The sequence below is a fragment of the Gopherus evgoodei genome, chromosome 2 (genome assembly GCF_007399415.2).
Source record: "Gopherus evgoodei ecotype Sinaloan lineage chromosome 2, rGopEvg1_v1.p, whole genome shotgun sequence".
NCBI lineage: Eukaryota > Metazoa > Chordata > Testudines > Testudinidae > Gopherus > Gopherus evgoodei.
Window position 1 is genome coordinate 118,170,480 of NC_044323.1, and position 26,497 is coordinate 118,196,976.

Consider the following 26,497-nt stretch of genomic DNA (forward strand, 5'->3'; position numbering starts at 1 on the left):
TCTTGTGATGCCGGCTACAACAGTGCCATATAAACATCTGTTGTCACTTTCAGGTGACGTTGTGAACAAGAAGCAGACAGCATTATCTCCTGAAAATGTAAACAAACTTGTTTGAGCAATTGGCCGAACAAGAAATAGGACTGACTGGACTTGTAGGCTCTAAAGTTTTACATTGCTTTATTTCTGAATGCAGTTTATTTTTCTGTACATAATTCTCCATTTGTAAGTTCAGCTTTCATGATACTATGGTACTTGTATTAGGTGAATTGAAAAATACTATTTCTTGTGTTTTTTACAGTGCAAATATTTGTAATAAATAAATATGAAGTGAGCACTGTACACTTTGTATTGTGTTGTAATTGAAATCAGTATATTTGAACACGTAGAAAACATCCAAAATATTTAAATGAATGGTATTCTATTATTAACAGTGTGATTAATTTTCCATCACAAATGTGTTATGAGACTCTTTATGGTAAGATTATTTTAATGTAAATCTTTGTGCTTAAAATTAAGAGAGTGCTGCAGTTCCCAGTGAAATGGTCTATAACTGTACATAACCGCAGCTGGGTATGAATTTGTAAAAATGTGCATGTTTGTTTTTTAAAGGGCGCTCTCAAGAAGGAAAAGTTTGCCATCCAGCAAGACCTTCAAAGCATAAGCTTTCTGATGTGCATGTGATCTCAGGTAAGGGTACGGCCTTAATGAAGCTTTGGAAGCATTTCTGGAATGTAAAACGTTATAGTTAGTTTTAGATGGCTTGAATATGAAAGGAAAATGAGGGAAACAAAACTATAGTAATAATAATAAAACCAAAAAATGAGGTAACGAAGTGAACATCCGGTCTAAGATATCATTGTGCCTAGACAACTAGCTCCCTGAGAGCGGGGGGGGTTCTGTGTTCTGTCACTACTATTGGACTTCTGAGTATTGTTTTTTAATTTTTTCTTTTATATTAACTTGTTTGTTTAACAAGATACGTGCAAAGAAATTTGAGTAGGAAAAACCCTATTACATGATGGCAGTTTAAGGGGAAGAGAGATGTGTAAACTCACCTGTGTGAATGTGTATACACATTTGTGCACACTTAATTTATCAGCACAGTATCTGGTGGCCATGTGGAAGCACAGATACCACATTTCTACACACATTGGGAATTTGTGAACAAAAATTAGACAAGTACAATTGCATACATGTGCTCATGGACACAGATATCCACATTTGACCATACTGCCCAGACACACTCTGGCTAGCTGGTTAGACCTTTTTTTATGATGTCATATCTGTGAACCAACTTCCACTGACGCTAGGCTGATACCTTCCTGCAGAACTTTTTAAAAATCCCTGTCGCTGTGATGTTATCTAGTTGAGGGGCAGTGTTAGTTGGATGGGAAGGGGGAGAGACAGTTACACAGGTGGTGAAGGTGAAAGAATTTTTCTTCTTCCTGATTATTTTTTCTTTCTACTACTGAGTCCCACTCTAGTAGCAAGTAGGTTATTGGTGAATTCCTCTGGCACGCTACAAGGCAGCCCTCTGCCTTCAGCCTCCTTGCCGCACAGCACAGCCGGTGTTACCAAGAACTGATTACTCCACACCCTTGCTGGGGATGCTGGCCGCTTGTCCCTTTTCAAGTATGCCACATTTGTACACTAGCTAGAAGCCATACACTCCGCACACTCACGTGTTATGTTTAGATGTAGTTTCCCGACGGTGTTTGGGAATAATTGATGGATTGGGAAGTAGGGGGGTGGATTTTTATTTTTACTCTTCATTTTTAATTACTGTGGCCCAGTTTCCATTCCTGCTCCCCAAGATACCATGCCCACCACGCACTCTGCCTTTCCCACCACTGCTCTATGCTGAAAAGTGCTATGTAAAAATTTAATCTCCTTCTTCTCTGCTAGGTGCTAGACAATGGTTGCCCCAAGTTACTTACCGTTTAGGTAGATGAAACAGGTTTGATCTGGGGATCAGAGAGCCCCTCTTAGAATCATCCTGTGGAGTCTAACTAACTGTTAATCTTCCTTAAACCCCTTTCATGTCAGCCTTCTGCATTTGGGAGGAGCCTTGCTACCTACAGCCCTCAAGGCAGCAGGGCAGGGTGAGGGATGGAGGGGAAAGGAGCCAGGTCCAGTCCCTTTCTAATGGGCATCCTCGTACAGGGGAAAGGGCTAGTGCCCTCTCACCACTTTCCACTATAAACACTACAGTGGGAGCTATTCAGCCTTTCCAGTTTAGTTCTCATAAGTAGCCATTAGCCCAGATCTGCTGCTGAAAGGCATTTGGGACTCAGGGAGAACAACAGGAGTGTTAAGGGACCCTACTCATTAAAGGAAGAATTATACCCTGACATTTTCTCATATCCTCCGCAGGGCAAAGGGTATTGGCATTTTTTCTCTTTCTAACACTATTTTCCTAATTTCAGGAGTTACCGAGACTCCTGAAAAACAGTTGCAACAATTTGTTTAAATGAAACTGAAAATTATGCTCCAGTAGCAATACACTAACCCAAGCTGGGTTGATGGCTGTGGTGGCAGGTGTGCACCAGCTGCTACGCACACTATTGTCTGTTTTAATGCTAGATTAGGCCAGGACCCTGGCAGCATAGGGTTGTTCTCTGCAGTACTTTACCCAGTGCTAGGTCGACTTCTATGGGAGAGGTTAATTCCTATTCCTGTTCATTCAGTCCTTGGCCTTCCTGCTAGAACTGCCCATTGGATGTGGGCACATTGGCCACATGAATTGAACTAAGATCAAGGGACCTGTTCTATTCCTGGCTCTGCCACAGGCCTTCTGAGTGAAATTGGGCAAGTCACTGCAACTGTGTGCCTCAGTTTACCCATTGTAAAATGGGGACAATGACATCGACCTCCTTTGTAAAGCAACACATAAAAGCCAGCTGTTATTAGGTAAGAGTTACAATTGTAGGTCTCACTGCTACCAGAAGCCAGGCTGACATTTCTGGGTGTCGCTAATTAAGTCTTCTCTCTATTCTCGGCGTGAAACGCTGTGTGCAGGTCTGGTTTCCAGGGTTGAGCAAGGATTTAGATGAATTAGAGCTAAATGCAGAGAACTGCAACAAAATGCCATCATGAGTGGAAGGTGAGACCTGAGGCCAGAGAAAAGGGAGCTAACCTATTTACCAGAAAAGAGGGAGATGCTGACAGTTTGTAATTAGCTTCAAGATCGTGAAAGCAAGGAATTTCTTACGAGATGGCAGGACAGGGAGCAATGGCTGAGGAAGAACAAGATGTGAATAGAATTTGGGAACAAATTCTCAACAAGCTCAATCAGCAAACCGTGGACCAGACTAAGAGGACAGTGTTAAAGCACTAGTCTGCAGTTATTAAGCAACTGCTTAGACCAGGGGTGATGCAATCACTAGTTTTGCAAAATCGGAAGGTCAGTTTGAATGGCCAGAGTGGTCCTCTCTAGTCATACCAGCTGTGGCTCAAAAACCAGACCATGCGTAGCTAACAAGATGTCTCCTTGATTTAAAATATTTGGTGTTAGGACGATAATGAAAGAAAACTAAAAATGTTCCTAGGCTCTTTTCTCGGTGTTCTCCGACTCGTTTAGCTCTCTCTCAAGTCCCAGGGAAGTCTTAAAGCAGCGCTGCCCTTGGAGTTACGTTATAATGGTAGATACATTTCTGTCTCATAAGAGACAAACATGCTCTTTCTTGCACTATTTAAGAGAACCTCTGATCATTCTCAGTATAGCCTAGAAAGCTACCAGGCAAGTGTTTAATCTGCCACCTTTGCATACTGAGTCGTGGAACAGCTGAAGATAGATGTTAAAACTTAAATAGTATTTTGCTTAGTTCTTTGGTTTTACAGGCAACAAATCTCTCTGCTCTTGTCTTTTATGAACTAGAAAGGTTTTCTTTTGCAGCTTTGAGTTGAGTTGACTTTACCTTTCATAACTTGGTGATAAGTAGGATAGTGATAGGAACTTTGCCCAGGGCCTGTAGAACAGTACCTACTTTCATTCACCTAATAGGAGCTTAGGGAACTTGAGCCCTGCCTTAAAGACAATAACGTGTTTTCCATCTGACGCCCTTCATGCATGACATTAAGTTTGTTGGAAAAGTTCAGAGCTGTCAGTGGCTAATGCCAGAAACAGTATTTTTGACGTAGTTGTCTGGCGTAGGTCAAAATGGACTCACATTTGATTCATCGCTCTGAGACGGGTACAGCTGGGAAGGAGAAGAATATTGGCACTTACAAACATTCTTGTGCCTTGTGAAAAAGTGTATGGTGACAAATCTGCCAACTGGGGACTGGCACCAAACTAGTTTAACATTCTCACTGGCGTACACAGGCTGAAAATTTTGGGATGGGGACAAAAAAAATGGTATTGATAGGAGGCAGCTTACGCCCCAGGTGTGGTACAACAGCCAAGCCCTGGAAGGAAGCACAGCCACTGCTCAAGAAGACAGGGGGGAGGAACATGGCAAAGGATAAAAACAACTTGCTGGATGTTTTTGAAAAATCTATTTTAGCCCATGGGGAAGGGGAGAGAGAGCAGAGTTCCTCTGCCAGCCCAGACCATGTTTAACAAATAATCCAACTAGGAAGTATTTGTTTAAAAGAACTGATTGTAAATGGCTGTCTTTTTCTCACAATCTTGTGCGCTTTTATTCTTTATATTGTCTTGTGGCAGGGAAGTTATTTACACATTGGATCATGAACTAGGTTAAAAAAAAAACCACACCAGTGTTTGTCAGATATACAATATTTTGTACCTATGATAGAAAACCTATTGGGAGTTTGGAATTCCCTATTTCAGAAGCAGGTTTTGCTGGTGTCAAGCTGGCTTCTGCTCTCGTAATTCAAAGCTGAGGAAGTCTAGAACAGTCTTGTGCACACTGAGAGAGGTTCTTGTTTTGTTTTCAACTGAAAGGTTTGTAAATCGTCAAGCTCCCACAAACAATACAAAACAAAATATCTTGCTGTTCCTGGGCAATTTCAACAAACCAGCTGTTCAGCTGCCAGTGATACACCTGTCACCTGTAAACATTTCAGTAATTAGCTAGAGCAAGGTAGGTGCCTAAGTCATTTAAGTACTTCTGAAAATTCTGTTTACATGAAGTGCAGTAATGAATGTGCCTGCCTCCCCGGCTTGCGACAGAGTGAAACAGAACCATAGACTCAGGCTGAGTTGTCAGAAAGGGGGTTGTTTCTGGCAAGCTGATGAAACTTTGGATATTTTTGTTAAATGGCCTCATTTACACAATGAAGTAGTCATAGTTTATGCAGATTTGAACACTAGGCTCCACAGCTGACTGCAGCTTTTCTTTTTAAAAAAAATCAATATGACCCCATAGAACTAACATCATTTTTTGTTTTTACAGTAAGCAACCTGCAGTATGTTCATCTGCTGGAGAATGAAGGAAAACTGAAGCAGTTTTCATACAACATGAGACCAACCACTGCGGCAAAGTCAAAAACCAAAAGACCTGAGCATTAAGCAAATCTGAGTAGGAGTAATAGGGAACCTGAAAACAACTTAAAGACTACTCCCCAGTTCTACAGGGATGTATGAAATCTTTCTTGTAAAAGTATACAAAATATTAAGCTAACAAAGGTATTTTCCGTTATTGTATTATCTCAGCGCTGTATGCCAAACCAGACTTCCAGGGAGTTGAACTCATTTCATTTATGAATGAAATGTAGAATTAAAGAGTAATTTATTTGCTGACATTACAGAATTTCAACTTTCATCAAGTTGAGAGGTAGGCTGGAATTAGCAATTTACAGAATTTATCAAAATTATCCATAAATATGTTTTGAGTGTTAATTACAGCCCTATGTTCAGCCACATATGGGGTATGAAAAAAACTTACTTAATACTGCGCCTGCTCATTATATAGCCTTCTCCGGCCCTAGCAAAGTACTTTTGATTTATGAAAGCTAAAATATAACTTCCTGGGAGAATAACATAAGTACGTAGTTTTCTCTAGGTAAAAAGCACAAAACAAGGGCTAGTTCTACACTTAGGGAGCTGAAATTCCCTCTAGATTAGATGCCCAAATTTTTAATCTATCTCCCCTTCTATCACCCAGTTAATATCCAGATCTATGAAACAGCTAGTTTCTCAATGCAATCCACATATTTATTCTTAAATTTAAAGGGGGGGTGAACTAATATGGCTCCCACCCTTTCGAGAGATGATTCCACTCCGCTATCAAGTGAATATTCCTAATATTGCTATATATTAAAATTATTTGTTCATTTCCAGCCCATAGCATACCCCCTTGGGAATATCCTAATCAATTTCTCTTTATCCTTTGTGTTCACGACTTTTCAGATGGCTGTCCTTTGTCAATTTTTTATTTTAGTCAAAAAATGATGCAAGTTTTTGTTTCGATAGTTCCAAGTCAAAGTTTCTCAGAACTTTTCATCCCACAAAAATTTGATTTTACTTTTTGGGGTGAAAGCAAATGCCAAGGTATTGGAATTTCCTGTGGACTAAAATCAAACTGCTCTAATCACGTTAGATGTGCGGAGCCAGTTATATTAAAGGATTAACTATTTTAGAAAATCTTTGTCACTGTGTCTCATCTTACCCCAAATTCAGAGTACCAAAAGCTTTGCAATTACCTGTAATAAGTATCTGAAAATCTACACAGAGCAGAAAGTATAGCCTCCACTAGAAATGAGTGCATCTGCTCAACAGCAACCTGTGTGCTTTGATTCTTCACTAACAGGGAACATTGTGTCTGAGCTCACTGTTAGATACTAATGTACTGGTAAAAATAGTGACTCAAAGAAAGGACCATGTTAACTGTTAAGTTTCTAGGGTGAAAGGCTGGACCTATAGAAGTCAGTGGGGCCAAGATTTCACCACTTCACCCTCTCCCCTCAAAACAAAGTAAATTTCTTCATTAGTGAAATTGTAACTATATATCGACACACACCATGGGGCCTTCTCCCACTGATGTCAGCTGGAGTTTTGCCATTGACTTCACAAGTGAAACTGAAAGGCAGACAAGGGGATCACTTTGGTGGACATGTAAGAAAAAAAGGAACGTTACATAATTTTTTTCTTAAACTTTTGTCCTAAGCATGTTGAATATTATTACTTTGACTTTATTAAATATAAAAAATAGAAATGTAGTAAAGAATAAATATCCAGAATACTGTTATTCCACCTTAAAAAGCATGGAGTAGTATTTTTGCATTGTATATTACACAATGAAATCATTTCAGTATTGTTACAAATAATGGAAAATGACTGGAGTCAGTAAAGAATCGAATAAACAAAGGAGATGCTCTCCACATCCCAGTGACAGCATTTAATATTTTCACTTCCTCAGCGTATCCTCTTCTGCAGTCAGTTTTTACCTAATCTACTTGCACTGCAATGTTACATTACTTTGGTCTTGAAGCAAGAAAGTAGTACAAACAGATTTTATGAAAAAAAATTTATTTAAAGTTCCACTTAAAATTTTTTTTGTAACAAACATTGGCCCAACATTTTCCTTTCAGAATTAAATGGAAGTAAACACTTTAAAGCAGATGCACAATGTTCATCTCTTCAATATTCTGTGCTAATAGCACCGGGTCCCTGTGGATGTGTGGCAAGATATATGTTGAAACAGTAATGGAGGTCTGTTAGCCATTGCTCTTGGACTTCACCACTCTTCAATGTCTGGAGGCAAAAAGGAAACAGGTTGAAAACCCCACATGTGACCCAATAAACTAACAGTACTACTCAGGAAGCTTCAGTTGTTGGCTTGATATTTTCAGTTAATCAGACATTCTGTTGCAAACAAGAAATCAAATACAGAGGATCCTTGTTCACTTACACACCATGTAATTATTGAGAAAAGCAGCAGCCATCATTTGGAGTTCAAGAAACATTAGCAGAGAGAGAGTGCTCTAGTGAAATGATCATATTAAGACTTCATTACTTTTTACAAAATCAGCTACAGATCGTTTATATGATACTATGAAGGGGTGTGACTTTATCTGCTAAGTGTGGTTCACTTGCTATTTCAGAGTGTACCATGATGCAGTCTCTATGCTATTTTAATCATGTTTGTTTGCTTAGTTCCAATTCTGCAATTTACAATGCATTTCCAAATCATTAGTGGAAATGATGGAGACTCTACTATAGCAAGAAGAATCACTGGCCATGTCTACAGTAAGGAGTTTTATAAAAACATTCTCACCAGAGCTACCGCTAGATGAACCACTGAGCGCTCTAGGGTAGACAACACTCCAGCCTGCTATTTATGCCAACAGGGAGTGTAACACCACAGCCACTGGCCAAGCAGGTTTAAATACCATGGTGTTAAACACCAGAAGCCCAGTCTGTCATCGTCTCTTCACAGAATATGGCAGTGGCTCTTTCAGGGCACATCTACACTTAGGGTGGTGTGTAAAGTAACACTGCATCCCCACTAGCATACGTATATGTAGCAGTGTGGATGGTGAGACACGGTACAGGTGAGTAGAGCAGAGTCCTACTTGGCTCAGTACATGCCCAAGCAGCCTCTCCCATATCTCATGGAAGGGTCTAGCAGTGGGCAAAGGCTCCAGCAGCTCCCTGGAGCCGTTAGAGCCTTTTCTGCTCCTGGAGCCTTTCACTCCTGGGTGTAGCTATACGCTGCAGTGATAAGTACACAACCTGCCTTTCTCTGTGGTGTTTAGCTACACATGTAGTACCTGTACTCCCCACACCGCCCTAAGTGCAGCTATAGCCTTACTGGCTCCTGTGGACATGATAGGCCTGGGGGAATGCACAGGCTGTGGCTTTTCAAGGAGCCACCTAGTGAAGTCTAAAAAAGCCACATTTGCCCTCCTGCTTTAAAGCTAAAGGACATCCTAACCCACTCCATCAAAACAAGTAACCTATTTGAGACACCTGCTTTTCAGATCAACAGTCCCAAAACAAGTACAGTAACACTGCTGAGAAATCCTGGCTGCAGCCCACTCAGCAAACAGAAGCAGTAAGTTGCTGCACCTGTTACAACAGTCATGTTTTGGGGTTACACAATGTTCCCCAGTTAGACAGCAGAAAGCCTGACACCACATGAACTGCCCTTCTTTCAAGATTAGGTCTCACTGATTCGTGCTGGGTCTCTGTTCTTTCTCCCCATCCAGGTAGTGAAGTGTGGCTGTACATATTTTAGGAAAGTTTGTTCCAATTTGATGCTGTTCTATAACTCAGAAAACATTTGTGAAAAATGAGGAACCTGATAGTTTGTCACTGTTTTAGTGTAAACTCATGGATTGACCCTAGTTTGTCTCCCTCACTGAAGTCCCTTCTACATCAAGTTGTTTGTAACAAAAATAACCAACCTCAGATGCATTTTGCCACTGAATAGATTCTGGTGTCCAGGGCCCCTTGACTTGGCTACTGTTCCCCATGGCTACAAGTTTAGAGGTTGGTCTTCCTTGTCAGCGAGAGCCTAAGCAGAGAAATCTGCACTGCAGCAATGGAATGGCTTTCCTGACACCGACTGATAGTGGCACACTGCACGCTTTTGGTATTCCCAGAGAATGCCTCATGACACAGCAGCCAGTGAGGATCATCACTGATAAGTAGCACATATTCACACAGGTAGCCCCCCCTATTCTGTGGGCTGCCCTGTCAAGGCATACAGAAGGCAGCTATGGACCAAAATTTGGACTCCATGAACCACATTCTGGGCGCCTTTTTTTGTATGTGATTTGAATGAGTTGTGTGTGCAACTTAGGGTTGTTGAGGTTTATTCTCACTGCTAGAATAAGATATTCTTAAAGTCTTCTGGAAAAAAAATAGTTTCATACCATAATATCCTTGACAATCTGTTGCACAAGAAGTTCACTTGTCACCATGTGACTCCTGAGCTGTCCATGCTGCATTAGCAAACGCAACAACTGACCAATGACAGGCAGTTCTTCCCGACAGGCCCTGCTCACTTGAAGACTCTGCAGCATCAACCTAAACACTCGTGGCACGAGAGCTAGCACTGAAATACACGATCCCCATAACATGTCCCTGGGGAGAGGAAATAACAAGCAATTAACAGACTTGGCAATTTCTCAAGCGCAGAATAGAAGTGTGTTGAAAGTGTGCTCCCAGACTGTATCCTTATCTGCACAAGTCAAGGTGTCTGTAAAGTTAAGATTGACAGATTTGATAGTCTGTTTTCAACTATACACACATGACAATTCATGGGGATGCAGTGAATCCACATGAGAGAGTATTAGAGAAATACAACAATATTCCACAAGGGTCACACAGCAAGTAAAGGAGAATAAAATTTACATCCACTTCCGGATCTTACTGATATTGAGGAAGCCTTTTTGTGTTAACTGATGGTGGTAATTAGACCCCTTCTCCAACCAAGCAGAGATAAGGACAGTAACTTTTACTGTGTGTGTTTAAAAGGCACAAGAAACTAGCAGGGAGAGTGACACGAGGTGTTCATCAACCATAACTACCATATATACTCGTTCATAAGCCGAATTGTTTTAGTAAAAAAGGGAAGCACCAGAGAAGGGGGTCGGCTTATGAATAGGTATAGAGAGAGAGGTGGGACACAGCCCCTCCCTCCACGACAGAGGGCGCAAGGAGAGGCAGCACAGCCAGAAGGGAAGAGGCGGGGCCAGAGTCTCTCCGCTTCTGGCCTCGCTGCTCTCCCCCCGCCTCCGAAGCAGCTGCAGCTCCGGGGCTGGCAGGCTGCAGCCGTGTCACTCGGCCCCGCCCCCCAGAGCCCAGCCCACTGGAACATGCGGCTGCACTGCCCAGCCTGCCGAAGCAGCTCCAGCCAGGCCAGAGACATCCTCCCCTGGCCCTCCCCAGATGGGGAGAGTGGGGGGGGTCCCAGACTAGGGGTAGAGACATGGGGGGGTGGTCACAGGGGTTACTCCCCTGACTCCCAACTTCTCTGCCCTCAAAAAGTTTCCCCACCAGTTGCTGTCCCAGCCCGTCAGGGTAAGCAGCTGGCGCGCCGGAACATTTTGTTTACTTAGGTTTACCTCCATGTCTGCGGACGCTCAAGGTAAACAAACCATCTCAGCCCACCAGCAGCTTTTCCTGATGGCCTAGGAGCCAAAGTTTGCTGACCCCTGAATTATAGGGTAAGCTTATAAACGGGTTATAAATTTTTTTCCATTTTTACTTATCCATCTGGAGGGGGGCGGGGGGAAGGTCAGCTTATAAATGAACCCGCTTATGATCGAGTATATATGGTAGGTCCTACATAGTTTTTAATGTAAATTCTAAAACTAAAAACTAGTGCTGTCAAGCAATTTAAAAAATTAATCACGATTAATTACGCTGTTAATAGAATACCATTATTTTTAATATTTATCATGTTTACTACATTTTCAAATATATTAATTTCAATCACAACAGAATACAAAGTGTACAGTGCACACTATTTTTGAATACAAATATTTGCTCTGTAAAAAATAATATTTTTCAATTCACCTCATACAAGTACTGTAGTGCAATCTCTTTATCATGAAAATTGAATTTACAAATGTAGAATTATGTACAAAAAAATAACTGCATTCGAAGATAAGACAATGTAAAACTTCAGAGCCTACAAGTCCACACAGTCCTACTTCTTGATCAGCCAATCGCTCAGACAAACAAGGTTGGTTACAATTTTCAGGAGATAATGCTACCCGCTTCTTATGTACAATGTCACCTGAAAGTGAGAACATTCGTTCACATGGCACTGTTGTAACCGGCGTTGCAAGATATTTATGTGCCAGATGCACTAAAGATTCATACGTCCCTTCATGCTTCTACCACCATTCCAGAGGACATGCATCCATGCTGATGACGGGGTCTAATCGATAAAAACCCAAAAGCAGTGTGAACCAATTCATGTTCATTTTCATCACCAGCAGAAGATTAATTTTCTTTTTTGGTGGTTTGAGTTTTGTAGTTTCTGCATCAGAGCGTTGCTCTTTTAAGACTTCTGAAAGCATGCTCCACACCTCGTCCTTCTCAGATTTTGGAAGGCACTTCAGATTCTTAAACCTTGGGTCAAGTGCTGTAGCTATTTTTAGAAATCTCACATAGGTACTTTCTTTGTGTTTCGTCAAATCTGCAGCAAAAGTGTTCTTAAAACAAACAACATGTGCTGGGTCATCATCTGACCGCTTTAACATGAAATTTATGCAGAAGGTGGGTAAAACAGAGCAGGAGACATACAATTCTCGCCCCAAAGAGTACAGTCACAAATTTAATTGATGCTTTTTTCTTTTTTTTTTTTTTTAAAACGAGCATCATCAGCATGGAAGCTGTCCTCTGGAATGGCAACCAAAGCATGGCCTTCCATGAATATTTAGCATATCTGGTATGTAAATATCTTGCAACGCCAGCTATAGAAGTGCCATGTGAACGGCTGTTCTCACTTTCAGGTGACATTGTAAATAAGAAGCAGGCAGAAGTATCTACTGCAAATTGTAACCAACCTTGTTTGTCTGAGTGATTGGCTGACCAAGAAGTAGGACTCAGTGGACTTGTAGGCTCTAAAGTTTTACACTGGGTTGTTTTTTTTTGAGTGCAGTTACATAACCAAAAAAAATCTGTATTTCTAAGTTCTTCATCGAGTGATTGCTCATATCCATTCCAGTTAGGTGTGCGCGCCATGCGTGCACGCTCATCAGAAGATTTTTAGCCTAGCAACTCCGGTGGGTCAGCAGGTCGCCCCCTGGAGTGGCGTCGCCATTGCGCTGGATATATACCCCTGCCGACCCGTCTGCTCCTCAGTTCCTTCTTACTGCCCGTGTCGGTCGTTGGAACAGTGGAGCGCGGCTTAGCTGTCCTCCACTTCCCTAGCTTCTCTCTGTTCGTCTAATCTCTAGTTGTGAATAGTTGACTTAGTTCTTAGTATCTTAGTTTTATAGTTTACAGTCGTTAGTTTGTTGTTGTACATAGTTTAGTGGGGTTTGGGCTCGAGCCCTTCCCTGCACCCGGTGCCGGGACCCATGCCCAGTTCACCAGGATTTAAACTGTGCCCGGCCTGTAAAAAGCCGATGCCCACAAGTGATCCCCATGACTCTTGCTTAAAGTGCCTCGGGGAATCACATATCTCCGACAAGTGCCGCATTTGCAAGGCCTTTAAGCCGCGGACTAAAAAGGAGAGGGACTTTTGGTTAAAGACTCTCCTTATGGAAGCAGCCCGTAACCCTCCGTCCTCGGCACCGAGCGCTGACAGCGCTTCTCTGGCACCGGACCGCGCTGGCCCTGCCAAGACACCTCGGCACCGGCCTTCTCCAGTGCAGGGACCTGACCGAAGGCCTTCAACCTCTTACACACCCTCGGTGCAGACTCGCCCGGATCGCCCGGCACCTACACATGCCGCGACACTGACGCCTGTGGTACCATCGACTCCGGTCCTGAGAGGGCCGTCGAGTCCGGTCCAGGAGAGCTCCCCGGTGAGACCCGTGGTCGAGCTGACGGTCCCCTCCACGCTGGAGACATTCTCCTCGGCCAGGGACCTTATTGCCATGACTGAATCGGCCCTGCCTCAACCCTCGGCACCGCCGGTGCGGGTTCTCCAGTCCAGAGGCAAATCTGCTGCTATGAGGCCTCCTTCGATGGAGCCGACGAGCCAGCACCGCTCCAGATCTAGGTCTCGGCACTGCTCCAGGTCTCGCGGCCGGTCCCGATCTCGACGCCGCTCGCAGTCCCGGCACCGCTCACCCAGACGGCACCGGTCGTACTCGCGGCGCAGATCCACCTCTCGTCCCGGTTGGTACTCTCGGTACCGCTCCGGCTCCAGGCAGCGCTCCCAGCACCAAGACTCTCGCAGCCGGTCCCATGGTAGACGATCGAGATCCAGGTTGACCTCCCGGCACCGCGCTGGTTGCAGGTCCCGGTCTCGGTCTTGGCACCGATACGATTCCAGGTACCGATCCCCGGCACCGAGGAGATCTCCAACGACGGGAGCAAGGGACTCATACCAGTCTCGCTCAGCTCCTCCATGGCCGTCCCGTCAGACGTCCCTGTCCTCTCAGGCAGACAGTGTATACGCCCCGGACACTGACGTGCCTCCTGCCTTGTTCAGCGAGCCCCAGCCTCAGGAACATGATCCGCAGCAGTGGCGGTTCTGGACACCTTGGGCGTACCATCAAGCCCAAGGCCCTCCCCCAAGTCCTCCGCGTTCGACGGCCTCGGAACACAGGGCACCGGAGGCCACGATTACCCGCCCTCCCCCTCCTGCTATAGAGGAAGGGGTGACCCAGCCACAGGACTCCGAGCTCCCCAGGGAGACGGACACTTTGTTTCAGGCGGAGCCCTCTTCAGACCCACTCATTCCAGGTCTTTCATCTTCGTCCTCTCCTGACGAGGCGGTAGCTGGAACCTTGTCGACCAGTCCTCCTCCAACTGACCTCAGGGCCCACCAGGACCTCCTCAGGCATGTTGCACAGAACATGAATTTACAAGCCAAGGAGGTCCCAGAGGTCCAAGATCCAGTGGTGGACATACTGTCATCTGATGCCCCCACTAGAGTGGCTCTCCCATTTATAAAAACCATACAGGCCAATGCCACTACAATATGGCAGTCTCCGGCCTCTGTTCCGCCCGCTGAGCGAGGAGCAGAGCGCAAGTACATGGTGCCCTCAAAGGGCTATGAATATCTATATGTACATCCTCCTCCTTGCTCTCTCGTTGTCCAGTCGGTTAACGAGAAGGAGCGCCATGGCCAGCAGGCCTCAGCTCCTAAATCGAAGGACGCAAGACGTATGGACTTGCTTGGGCGTAAAGTTTACTCTGCGGGAGCTCTCCAGCTCCGGGTGTCCAATCAGCAAGCCCTCCTTAGCCGCTATAGCTACAATACCTGGGCAGTGGCGGACAAATTTAAGGAGCTGCTTCCACAGGATGCACGGCAGGAGTTCTCAGCAATCCTCGACGAGGGGAAAAAGGTCGCGAGAACTTCCCTCCAAGCTTCCCTGGACGCCGCGGACTCAGCCGCCCGGACTCTGGCCTCTGGCATGACTATGCGCCGTATCTCGTGGCTGCAGGTCTCTGGCCTCCCGCCGGAGCTCCAGCACACGATTCAGGACCTTCCATTCGAGGGTCAAGGGCTATTTTCGGACAAAACTGACCCTAGGCTGCAGAGCCTAAAAAACAACAGGGTCATTCTGCGTTCGTTAGGGATGCACACGCCCGTAACTCAGCGCAGGCCCTTCCGACCCCAACAGCACTGCCCTTACCCTCAACCCCGGCAGAGACAGGACTTTGCCAGACGGCGAGGCAGAAACGGCCGCCGGAGACAATCAGGCAACCAAGGAGGCCAGAACCAAAGCTCCTCCAAGCCTCCCCCCGGGCCAAAACCTTCCTTTTGAAGGTGCGCCCGAGGGCGTTGTACCAGTTTCTTTAAAGGATCCGTCCCCGCCCTTTTCCAACCGGCTTTCCTTCTTCCTCCCTGCGTGGTCCCAGATAACGTCAGATCGTTGGGTCCTACGCACGTTAGAACTTGGATACCACCTGCAATTTATTTCAACCCCTCTCTTCCACCCTCCTCCCTTGTCCCTCTTCAGGGACCCCTCTCACAAGCAACTCCTCCTACAGGAGGTGCAAGTGCTCCTCACCAAAGGAGCCATAGAGGAGGTACCAGAGCATGAACAGGGCAAGGGGTTTTTATTCCCGCTACTTCCTGATCCCCAAGGCGAAGGGAGATCTCAGACCAATCCTCGATCTGCGGGAACTACACAGATACATGGTAAAGTTGAAGTTCCGTATGGTATCCCTGGGGACCATTATCCCATCCCTGGATCCTGGAGACTGGTATGCCACCCTCAACATGCAAGATGCCTACCTTCCACATAGCCATCTTTCCACCTCACAGGAGGTTCCTCCGGTTCATGGTCAACCGGCAGCATTTTCAGTTTGCGGTCCTCCCGTTCAGCCTCTCTACAGCCCCAAGGGTATTCACCAAATGTATGGCTGTAGTCGCCAGCCACCTTCGCCGCAGTCAGATACACGTCTTTCCGTATCTAGACGACTGGCTTATCCACAGGACCTCCGAGACGCGATTCCTCAGTCACGTCTGCATTGTCAAGAACCTTTTCCTACATCTAGGTCTAATGATCAATGTGAAAAAATCGACTCTAATCTCCACTCAGAAGATAAACTCTATCGGGGCCACCTTGGACTCGACTCTTGCCAAAGCCTGCCTACCACTGCCGCGGTTCCAGGCTCTCACGGCCATCATCCGGAGGCTGCAAGCGGCGCCGCTAACTTCAGTATGCACTTGCCTCGCTCTCTTGGGCCACATGGTGGCCTGCACGTTCGTAACGAACTACGCAAGACTGCACCTACGGCCCCTCCAATCCTGGCTCAACTCGCAAGACCGTCCAGCCAGGGATCCTATGGACATGGTCGTCACCATTCCTTCGACCGTGCTGGACTCCTTCCAGTGCTGGCTGGATCCCTCCATGGTGCGTGCGGGGCTCCCGTTCCACCCGCCCCAGCCCTCGGCGTCCCTGACAACAGACGCATTGTCCCTTGGTTGGGGGGCTCACCTCGGGCACCTACGCACCCAAGGCCATTGGTCACCTCACGAGCTGGATCTCCACATCGAAGTCCGAGAGCTGAGAGCGGTCCGCCTCGCTTGTCAGACGTTCTGACAACACTTGCAGGGCCGTTGTGTGTCGGTATTCACCGACAACACAACAGCCATGCACTATATAAACAAACAGGGCGGCACGAGATCTTCACCCCTGTGCCAGGAAACCTTACATCTATGGGACTTCTGCATAGCCCATTCTATACACCTCGTCGCGTCCTTTCTCCCAGGAGTTCAGAACACGCTGGCGGATCGCCTCAGCAAATCCTTCTTGTCCCACGAATGGTCGCTTCACCCGGACGTTGCCCTTTCACTCTTCCGGAAGTGGGGGTTTCCCCGGATAGACCTCTTTGCATCCCGAGGAAACAGGAAATGCCAGATGTTCTGCTCCTTTCAAGGCCTCTCACCGGGTTCCATGGCTGACGCCTTCCTTGTGCCGTGGACGATGCACCTGCTCTACACCTTTCCACCGTTTCCACTCCTCCACGGGGTCCTACTGAAAGCACGCAGGGACAAAGCCCGCTTGATCATGACAGCTCCAGCGTGGCCTCGGCAGCACTGGTACACCATGTTGCTAGACCTGTCCGTAGCCGACCCTGTTCCCCTGCCTCTTCACCTGGACCTGATTACCCAGGACCACAGCAAGCTCCGTCACCCAGACCTTCAGTCGCTCCATCTCACGGCATGGCTCCTGCGTGGTTGACTCACTCTGAGCTGCATTGCTCCACCCCAGTGCAGCAGGTACTCCTAGGTAGCAGGAAGCCTTCCACTAGAGCTACATATTTGGCCAAGTGGAAGCGCTTCGCATGCTGGTGCGTGGAGCGGAACTTCCTTCCCGCTGAGCTATCCATATCTAACATCTTGGATTACCTCTGGTCCCTCAAACAACAGGGCTTGGCGGTATCATCTCTGAGGGCCCACTTGGCGGCCATCTCTACATTCCACCCAGGAGAGGATGGCAGCTCAGTGTTTTCCCATCCAATGGTGTCTAGGTTCCTTAAGGGCCTAGAGCGCCTCTACCTTCAGGTAAGCCGCCCTGCCCCAACATGGGATCTTAACCTGGTTCTTGCCAGACTCATGTCACCTCCGTCTGAACCGTTAGCAACGTGCTCCCTTCTCTACTTCTCCTGGGAAACCGCTTTCCTGGTGGCCATCACGTCCGCGAGAAGAGTTTCGGAACTTTGGGCCCTCACGGTGGACCCCCGTATACGGTGTTCCACAGAGACAAGGTGCAGTTGCGGCCACATCCGGCCTTTCTCCCCAAGGTGGTATCGGCCTTCCACGTTAACCAGGAGATCTTCCTCCCTATCTTCTTCACAAAACCACATGCGTCTCGCAGGGAGCAGCAGCTACACTCCCTAGACGTTCGTAGAGCGCTTGTGTTTTATATAGAACAAACTAAGCCATTCCGCAAAGCCCCCAACTCTTTGTCGCGGTGGCTGAGCGGATCAAGGGGCTTCCTGTCTCCTCGCAGCGCATTTCCTCCTTGGTAACGTCGTGCATCCGCGCCTGTTACGACTTGGCTCACGTCCCATCAGGCCACGTGACTGCGCACTCCACCAGGGCTCAAGCTTCATCAGCTGCTTTCCTCGCGCATGTGCCCATTCATGAAATCTGCCGTGCAGTGACCTGGTCCTCGGTCCACACTTTCGCCTCCCACTATGCCCTGGTTCAGCAGTCTAGGGATGACACAGCCTTCGGCTCCGCCGTATTGCACTCTGTGACATCTCACTCTGACCCCACCGCCTAGGTAAGGCTTGGGAATCACCTAACTGGAATGGATATGAGCAAGCACTCGAAGAAGAAAAGACAGTTACTCACCTTTGTAACTGTTGTTCTTCGAGATGTGTTGCTCATATCCATTCCACACCCGCCCTCCTTCCCCACTGTCGGAGTAGCTGGCAAGAAGGAACTGAGGAGTGGACAAGTCGGCAGGGGTATATATCCAGCGCCATGGCGGTGCCACTCCAGGGGGCAACCTGCCGACCCACCGGAGTAGCTAGGGTAAAAATCGGGCGGTGCACACACCTAACTGGAATGTATATGAGCAACACATCTCGAAGAACAACAGTTACAGAAGTGAGTAACCGTCTTTTACACTTTCACAATGAAGAGATTGCACGTCAGTTCTTGCATGAGGTGAACTGAAAAATACTATTTCTTTTGTTTATCATTATTACGGTGCATATATTTGTAATAAAAAATAATATGAAGTGAGCACTGTGTACTTTGTATTCTGTGTTGTAATTGAAATCAATATTGAAAATGTAAAAAAAATCCAAAAATATTTAATAAATTTCAGTTGGTATTCTATTGTTATAAGTTGCGATTAATCACAATTACTTTTTGAGTTAATCACGTGAGTTAATTGCAACTGACAGCCCAACTAAAAATGATTTGATATGAGAACAATTGTTCTCTTTATTGTACAGCGGTTAACATCACATCCACCACAATCTCTCCATTACTGAGAGGACAGCTATAGTTCCTGAAATCCAACCACCTGCAGACAGTGATCAAACCAGCAGTTAAAGGGGGTGCTGTAATAGTCCTCAATTGTGATGACTACATTAACAAGGCCAATCGTCAACTCTCCAACACCACCTACTGCAAAGAACTCAGTGAAGAGCCCGCACCACAATTCAGCCAAGAATTTCAAGACATCATCAAATCCTTCTCCAGACAACTCCAACAGAAATGCTACAACCTCACCCCCACCCCCACAAAACCACCCCAAAGACCTTCTACATGCTTACCAAGATACACAATCAAGGAAACCCAGGCAGACCCATATCTGGCCATGGCACTCTTACTAAAGGAATATCAGAACTCATAGAAACCATGCTCAAAACCATTCACCACACAAAGGGCCAGTTTCCTGCAGGACACAACTGCCTTTCTCCAGAAACTCTGCAATACTAACATCTTTTCTCAGAATACCACCCTTGCCATGATCGATGTCACCTCCCAATACACCAACATCCCTCACAATGAGAGCATCACTGCCTGCCCTAGATAGCTACACAACAATGGACAGCCCTCAGTTATCCACCCCAAACAGATAGTCAACCTCATCCATTACAACTTGTCTCTTTCACCAATAAAAGATGAGATACTATCTATCTTGTTTCTTTAAAAAAATACATGCCATCTACAATGATAAATATACTTGTGTGGTTTAAATATATCTAGCCTTTTTTAGTCTAACTGATTTCCAAATTCTATAAAATCACATTTGAGAAGCTTTGCTAAAGCTCAATATTCTAGATAGTTAAGCATATAGACTAATTAAAAGCACTAGTGTCTTAGAACAATGATTTTCTAAATCCAAGAATTTTAAGTGCCACTTTCACTTTTCCTAATGAACCAAAGGCTAAATCCAAAGATTAAGGTATAAATGCCAACCTTTCCAGAGCCAAGATATAACATTGTTTTCTGGCATAACCTACAACAACTATAATAAGCAAAAGCTTTGAAATAACTTTTTATAATTCCAGCTAACCGTACATATAGTGGGGTTTTCCTAAATCCAACAATTATTTCACAATAAGCATGAATAGGGGCTAAAGCACAAAGTGAAACAAGTCACAAGTATTCAAACATAGATGTTAAATTTAAGAAATTCTCTGTCATTTACAACAAGCATTACCTCTTCCGCGCATGTTCTGCATCCTCTTTGTCTAAAGTTAACAGGAAGTAAAGAAGACTATAACAGCAAGAGGCTAGAAACTTGTGTAGATTTTCACTAAGGATGCAAGCTTGATCCAGGAGCTTACTCATGGCACACAAAACAGATCCAGCTGTGCTATCAGGTATTACAGCCAGTCCAACCTAGGAGACAAAATAAGTTCATTATCTCTGATACAAACAGTCTTTTATTGGCATACAAACACGGCTAGAGTAGAACATTTCTCTTCCAGAATATCACAAAAAAATCACTTATCTTCCTATTCAAATTAATACATTAAATAACTTTTTTTAATTGCCCTCATTTTCCCTTGGGAAGCAACTCCCATGTTAAACTGAAGGCAAAGTATTACCATAAATATTACCAAAAATTACCATACCATCTAAATATCCAGTAATAATAAATAAAATATGCCATATAGCCATGCCACGTTTATTACATTTAGTTAAACAAACATTTATTCCAGCTCAAGGTAAGGATTTAAAGCAAAGATGATCAGAAAAACAAAAGCAATGGCCAACTGATGTTGCTTTTCTTGGCTGGCGGTGGAAGAGTTCTCCGTGTTTCACAAGAAGCTCTATTTTTCTCCCACTTGAAATTTCCCAGTTCAACTGCCCTGCATCACAGCCACCACTTCTCCCATCAAGGACTAGACAAGACTCACTAGGCCACACACACAAATTCACTCTTTTTGCAGTGTTCCCAGCCTACAAAGTGAAATAACAGGATCCAACATCAAATTGAAGAGCACTAATCTGGGGTAGAGGTCTGGATCCATAATACTTTGAGAAATTTTCATTTGAGATCAACAGTAAAGAGTAGACACAAATTTCCTTCACTACACATCTCTGTATAGCCAAACAGGAACTTAATGTTCATTTATCAGTAATCAGTAATTTTTATAAAATCTTCCAATGTCCTATAACCACTGACAACATGAAGAGATAGTAAGCAGGTAGCCCAAACAACAGGGAAGGAAAACCCACACATACAGCACTCATCTCAAACATAACTAAAAAGGAAACAAAGCTTTGAGCCTTGCTCCAAAGGAAAGCACAGGCATACGCAAGAAGAGCAGTGTAGACAGAACAGGCTGTGTGCCTTTCTTCCTTTCCAAATAATATCATGGGACAGAGAGCGGCTCTCCCACCACTTGAAACTGTAATGAAGAGTCACAGGAAGAGGGTGATCCCTTTGGTTGGTCTTTTTAAAAAAGTAAGGGATCTAGTGAATTAACAGTGGGACTACTCACCTGCTTAAAATTAAGCATGTACTTAAGTGCTTTATTGCATTGGGCCCTGAGTAAAATTAAAATTGATGAAGAATATTGTAGTGAGCCCATAGCTTCTTTAACTAATCATTCCCACACTGTAATACTGAGGGTATACCATCCTGAAGATAAGCAAGGATTTGCATAGGCAGAGCAGATAAACAGACGTCTGAAAACCACAATTTTCCGATCTTTTTTTCATAGAAGTGGTCAATTAAAAAGATTGAGTTCTGAAATGCCATTCTGGTGCTAGAATCTTTGTTCTACTGTACTTGACCATTTAAAAAATCCTTGATAAGATTCACACACTGGTCATCAATACTAATGAAGCATTGTTTATCTGAATATAAACCAGTTTTAGACTAGCCAAGCTTGTTCTACTTTTAAAGCAACCAGCTGACGATTCACTTAAGCAGTGGGATGTTTGTATTTCCAGTTTTGAATACAGGTAAAATTTTTTAGTCCATCTCACTTTGTTAATAATTTTACAATGGAAATACAGAATATGATTTGTGGGTGTGATTGGTCAGTAGGTGGGTGAAAAGAAGCGTAAAAAAAAATAAATTTCTAGTAGAAATACTTCATTTGCAATAAAGGAGGATAAATGTTCTTGCTGGAACATAACGGGATTAAATGATTGCACCTTTCCGAGCAAAGAATTACATGCATTAAAAAAAGCTAAAAGAAAAGTGGCATTAATTCACAAATCCTGTTTTAAATAAGATGATTTTGATAAAACACAGAGAGATGGGCTGGTTTGTTTACATGGCTCAGCAGGAAAGAGACATAAAAGATGTTTTAGTTTTGGCAAACAACGAACTTTACTTTATATTCAGTTCTCAGATCGTTGACCCACAAAGTAGATTTTAAAGGGGAACTGAATAATCTTCCCCATCTACTGCATATGCCCCAAAGACCCTCAACTGGTTTTCTCTCTGAAGAGACTAACAAAGGATCCAGTCCTGCAACACAACGGAGCATCGAGTAAACTTCATGAACAGTGTTAACAAAGTCAATGATTAGCATAAAAATAGTAGTCACTATACTAAAAAATAGAGATACGGTCCAAATACATTAATAGGACTTCTGGGTGATTTTAATATAGCTAACTTCAGTATTAGAGTATCTCAAGTGACAGGAGAAGAAATCTGCTAAATAGGCTTAACTGCTGAAATCACCATGAGAATGAGAACAAAGACAGCTGGAGAGTTCATAAATAAGATGGCATTTATTTATAAAAGTTATTTTCCTTTAAAAAATGCCAATGGAAGAGCAACAGAATGGGGTGTGTTTTAACTACAGCAGAGAGCAAGCAGGAATTACTGCTACGTAGCCTGTCCCTTTTTTATACCATAGTTTAGGGGCATAAGGAGTTAGGAAGCTTGGGTGCAGACACTGCTAAGCAGAAAATGTCAATTTCATGCGCACTGAGGCATTTACCAAGAGTGGGGATCCACACAGATAATCCTGGAAGAACTGATTCTTTCTGTACAAACTGCTTTATGCTGAAATAAATATTCTCCTTCAAATCAGATGGTAAATATCAGTTTTAGCCAATCATGCATCTCTATATCTGGGAAGTGATCAGCTAATTTCTTGACTGAGTCTTTGGCACTTGGGAGATTCTAAGAATATTTTATTGCATACACTTGATTTTTTTATATTTGTTGTATCTGATAGATAATTTAACATCCTGACTCTCAATGTGTATAAAAGACAGTTATTCATAGATTCTAAGGCCAGAGGGTCCATTATGACCCCCTGACTAACACAAGCCATAGATTATCACCCTATTTCTGCATCAAGTCCATCACTTCTGCTTGCACTAGAACAGAGGTCTCAACAGGGAGATGTGCTGCTCATCAAACTTTCTAAGGGAGAAGCGGTGAGTCTTCTAATAATGGCATTGTGACATGGAGCATGGAGTCTCAATGCCACCCAAATATGGCTGGCTGCCCCTCTGTTATTCCAGATTTGGCGGGTGGGGGCGGTGACCAGGCCAAATTTGAGTAGTGTTGCAACCCTGCACATGTGGGCTCCCCAGCCCATCAGAGAGGCATCTGTAATTATCATTTTGTCTGGTGTAGGGGCTAGAAAGGGAACTCCCATGGATACACATGTCCAGGGTCACTCCACCATACCAGAGAGACCGTCACCAGGGGAGGGATTATCACTATAGTATTCATGCTGTGCTTGTTTGGTCTGTACACTGTTTGGAGCCAAGCCTCTAGTCAATGGAGGAGGGGTCTAGCAAATGGCAATGCGTAAATACACAATGCTTCTCCCTGTTGGAGAAGAGACTGTACCTCCTGAAGGAGGAGCCTTTTACGAGAGCAGTCCCTGAAAAGGGACAGGGAGTGAGTTTTGGAGGACGTGGGTAGAGAATCTTGATGGTATAGCCAGAATGGATGATATCTAGAACCCACTTGTCTATTAATGCTGCCCAATTGTGGTAAAATTGTGCAACCAGTCCCCCCAAATGGATCTCAGAATTAGGTAGAGATGGCACTGATACTGGTTTGCAACTCTCTAAAAGTTGTCAAAAATATCCCTTGGCTGGAATATGAGGTTGAGTAGCCACAGCTGAAGTGGAAGGCACAGGGTATCTTGAACTCTACATTTTCTGTCATTTGCAGGGTGGCTCTTAGGAGCACTGGTGATAGGAGGATTGAGGTATGGCCTTGGTTTGTAGGGTTGTTAAAGGTATTTTCTCTTTGGGGCAAGTGTATATATGCCCAGGAAACAGAGGGTTGCCCTTGAGTCTCTCAGTAAGTGTGAACACTTGTCCGTCCTTTCATTGAAAAGATGAGTCTCATAGAAAGGTAATACAGTGTTTTGAAACCCCGAAGAGTGCAGCCATTATTCCTGTCACATCACAACGGTGTGAGATCAAAGCTTGGGGAGGCTGCTTTTCACTAGCAAATCAGTGTAAGAAATGCCCTGGTTTCGAGAATTAAGGGGACACCGCTGTTCAAAAGTCCAGCTTGTACCCTGGGGGATGTCACAATGGTCTCCTGCAGACAAAACTAACACCGCTCACGGGGCTGGAAGTATTTTGTCAGCAAAAGTGCAGACAAAGAGCATTTACTCACGCTGACTTTTAGCAAAAAGGCTGTGTCGACACAGACTTGTTGCTAAAAGCTGCATGGTGTAGACAAGCCCTAAGTCTGTGAGGGCACTGAAAGTGTTACGATCATCTTAGAATGCATTTCGTTTTTATTTCATTTGACCAAATCCAACATGTTATGCTTTGACTTATAATCACTTAAAATCTATCTTTACAGTTAATAAATCTGTTTGTTTATTCTACCTGAAGCAGTGCATTTGGTTTGAAGCGTGTCAGAGACTCCCCTCAGGATAACAAGCCTCGTACAAATCAATTTCTTTCATAAATTGACTAACTCATATAAGCTTGCAGCGTCCAGCAGGCATAACTGGACACTGCAAGATGGAGGTTCCTAGGGTTGCGTTTGGGACAGTGTCATTCAGTTGCAAGTAGAGGCTGAGCGTGAACAGCCCAGGAATGGGGTTCTCACAGCAGAGCATTGTAAGGCTGGCTCCCAGAGTCAAGGATTGAGGTGACCTAGCAGATCACCAGTTCAGATAACACCAGAGGGAATGTCACACCCACTCTAAGTGCACATGTGCCTCATGCCCACAAGACTAGATTCTTTTCACTAGTGTCTACTGGGGGGGGGGGGAGACAGAGCCCCAAAGAACTCTTCTAGTCTTTCAATGGGTATTGCACCAACAGTGCTAGCACTCCAGTTAGTACTGGTGGATGCCTCGATGCTGATAATGGTTCCACAAACAACAATCATTCCTCCAGTACCTGAGATGTCATTAGCAGTGGGGCCTTTGAAACCGGGCCCAATAACAGTTGAAACTGCTGTAACAGTCTGCTCCTTTTCACTTGTCTTCGGTACCAAGTGAGCTTTGGAGGATTTATCTTCCCTTTATTGCTTTATATGAGAGGATAGTAAGAGGGTATGCAGGGGGATTGGGTCAAAGGATTTCAAGGTGGACAGCCACTCTCTTAGCACTTCAAAAGTTATTTTTCCTCCCTTGGTATCCTGCTGTTAATTGATTTATCTCGTTAGACTGACCTCACACTTGGTTAAGCAACCCCCATCCTTTCATGTATTTATACCTGCCTCCTGTATTTTAACTGCTTGCATCTGATGAAGTGGGTTCTAGCCCACAAAAGCTTATGCCCAAATAAATTTGTTAGTCTCTAAGGTGCCACAAGGACTCCTCGTTGTTTTAGTCCATAAAATTGTAAGTAAAAGATTGAAGGTTGTCCCAAAAAGCTTCAGAAGTTTAGATAACCGTACGCTATAGTTGTCAGTAGATAAGACACCACCAGGTTCCATCTCGCTGTTAGTAAGAGGGAACTCGGGGAGGGTCGTGGCTGCTCCGCCTTTTATCCAGTCTTGCACGTATGAGGTGCATGCACACCTGCAGTGGGATCCACACGGACTATATCATCTCAAAAAACTTGCCATTACCATAACTGCTGTACACCAAAAATTCTGAAAAATAACTACTGTATATACTTGATCATAAGCCGGTTCGTTTATAAGGCGCTGCCCCCCCCAAGATGGATAAGTAAAAATGGAAAAATTTTATAACCCGTTCATAAGCCAACCGTATAGTTCAGGGGTCAGCACACTTTGACTCCTGGGCCATCAGGATAAGCCGCTGGCAGGCCGAGATGGTTTGTTTACCTCAAGCATCCGCAGGCACAGCGGTAAACCTAAGAAAACAAAGTGTCCCGGCGCACCAGCTGCTTACTCTCATGGGCCGGGACAGCAACTGGTGGGAAATTTTTTGAGGGGGGAGAAGCTGGGAGTCAGGGGAGTAACCCCTGTGACCACCCCTCACATGACCCCACTCCTAGCCTGGGACCCCCACACTCTCCCCATCCCATCCCTTCCCACCTTATCTGGGAAGGGCCAGAGGAGGATATCTCTGACCTGGCTAGAGCTGCTCCAGCAGGCTGAGCAG

At 44.7% G+C, this 26,497-nt stretch overlaps 2 protein-coding genes across 11 annotated transcripts in view; one reads left to right on the forward strand and one right to left on the reverse strand.

Moving 5' to 3' along the window:
• Window positions 1–6,547, forward strand: part of INVS (inversin) — a 222,671-nt gene extending 216,124 nt beyond the window's left edge. For all 7 annotated transcript variants that reach the window (XM_030551589.1, XM_030551587.1, XM_030551588.1 and 4 more), the window contains 2 exons: window positions 610–687; window positions 5,358–6,547. In XM_030551589.1, the coding sequence (XP_030407449.1) occupies window positions 610–687; window positions 5,358–5,473 (194 nt within the window). In that variant the 3' untranslated portion in view covers window positions 5,474–6,547. The remainder of the gene's footprint in view (window positions 1–609; window positions 688–5,357) is intronic.
• TEX10 (testis expressed 10) overlaps window positions 6,482–26,497 on the reverse strand; it is a 132,366-nt gene continuing 112,350 nt past the window's right edge. For all 4 annotated transcript variants that reach the window (XM_030551590.1, XM_030551593.1, XM_030551592.1 and 1 more), the window contains exons 13-15: window positions 20,182–20,363; window positions 9,784–9,994; window positions 6,482–7,657 (exon numbers count right to left, since the gene is read on the reverse strand). In XM_030551590.1, the coding sequence (XP_030407450.1) occupies window positions 7,544–7,657; window positions 9,784–9,994; window positions 20,182–20,363 (507 nt within the window). In that variant the 3' untranslated portion in view covers window positions 6,482–7,543. The remainder of the gene's footprint in view (window positions 7,658–9,783; window positions 9,995–20,181; window positions 20,364–26,497) is intronic.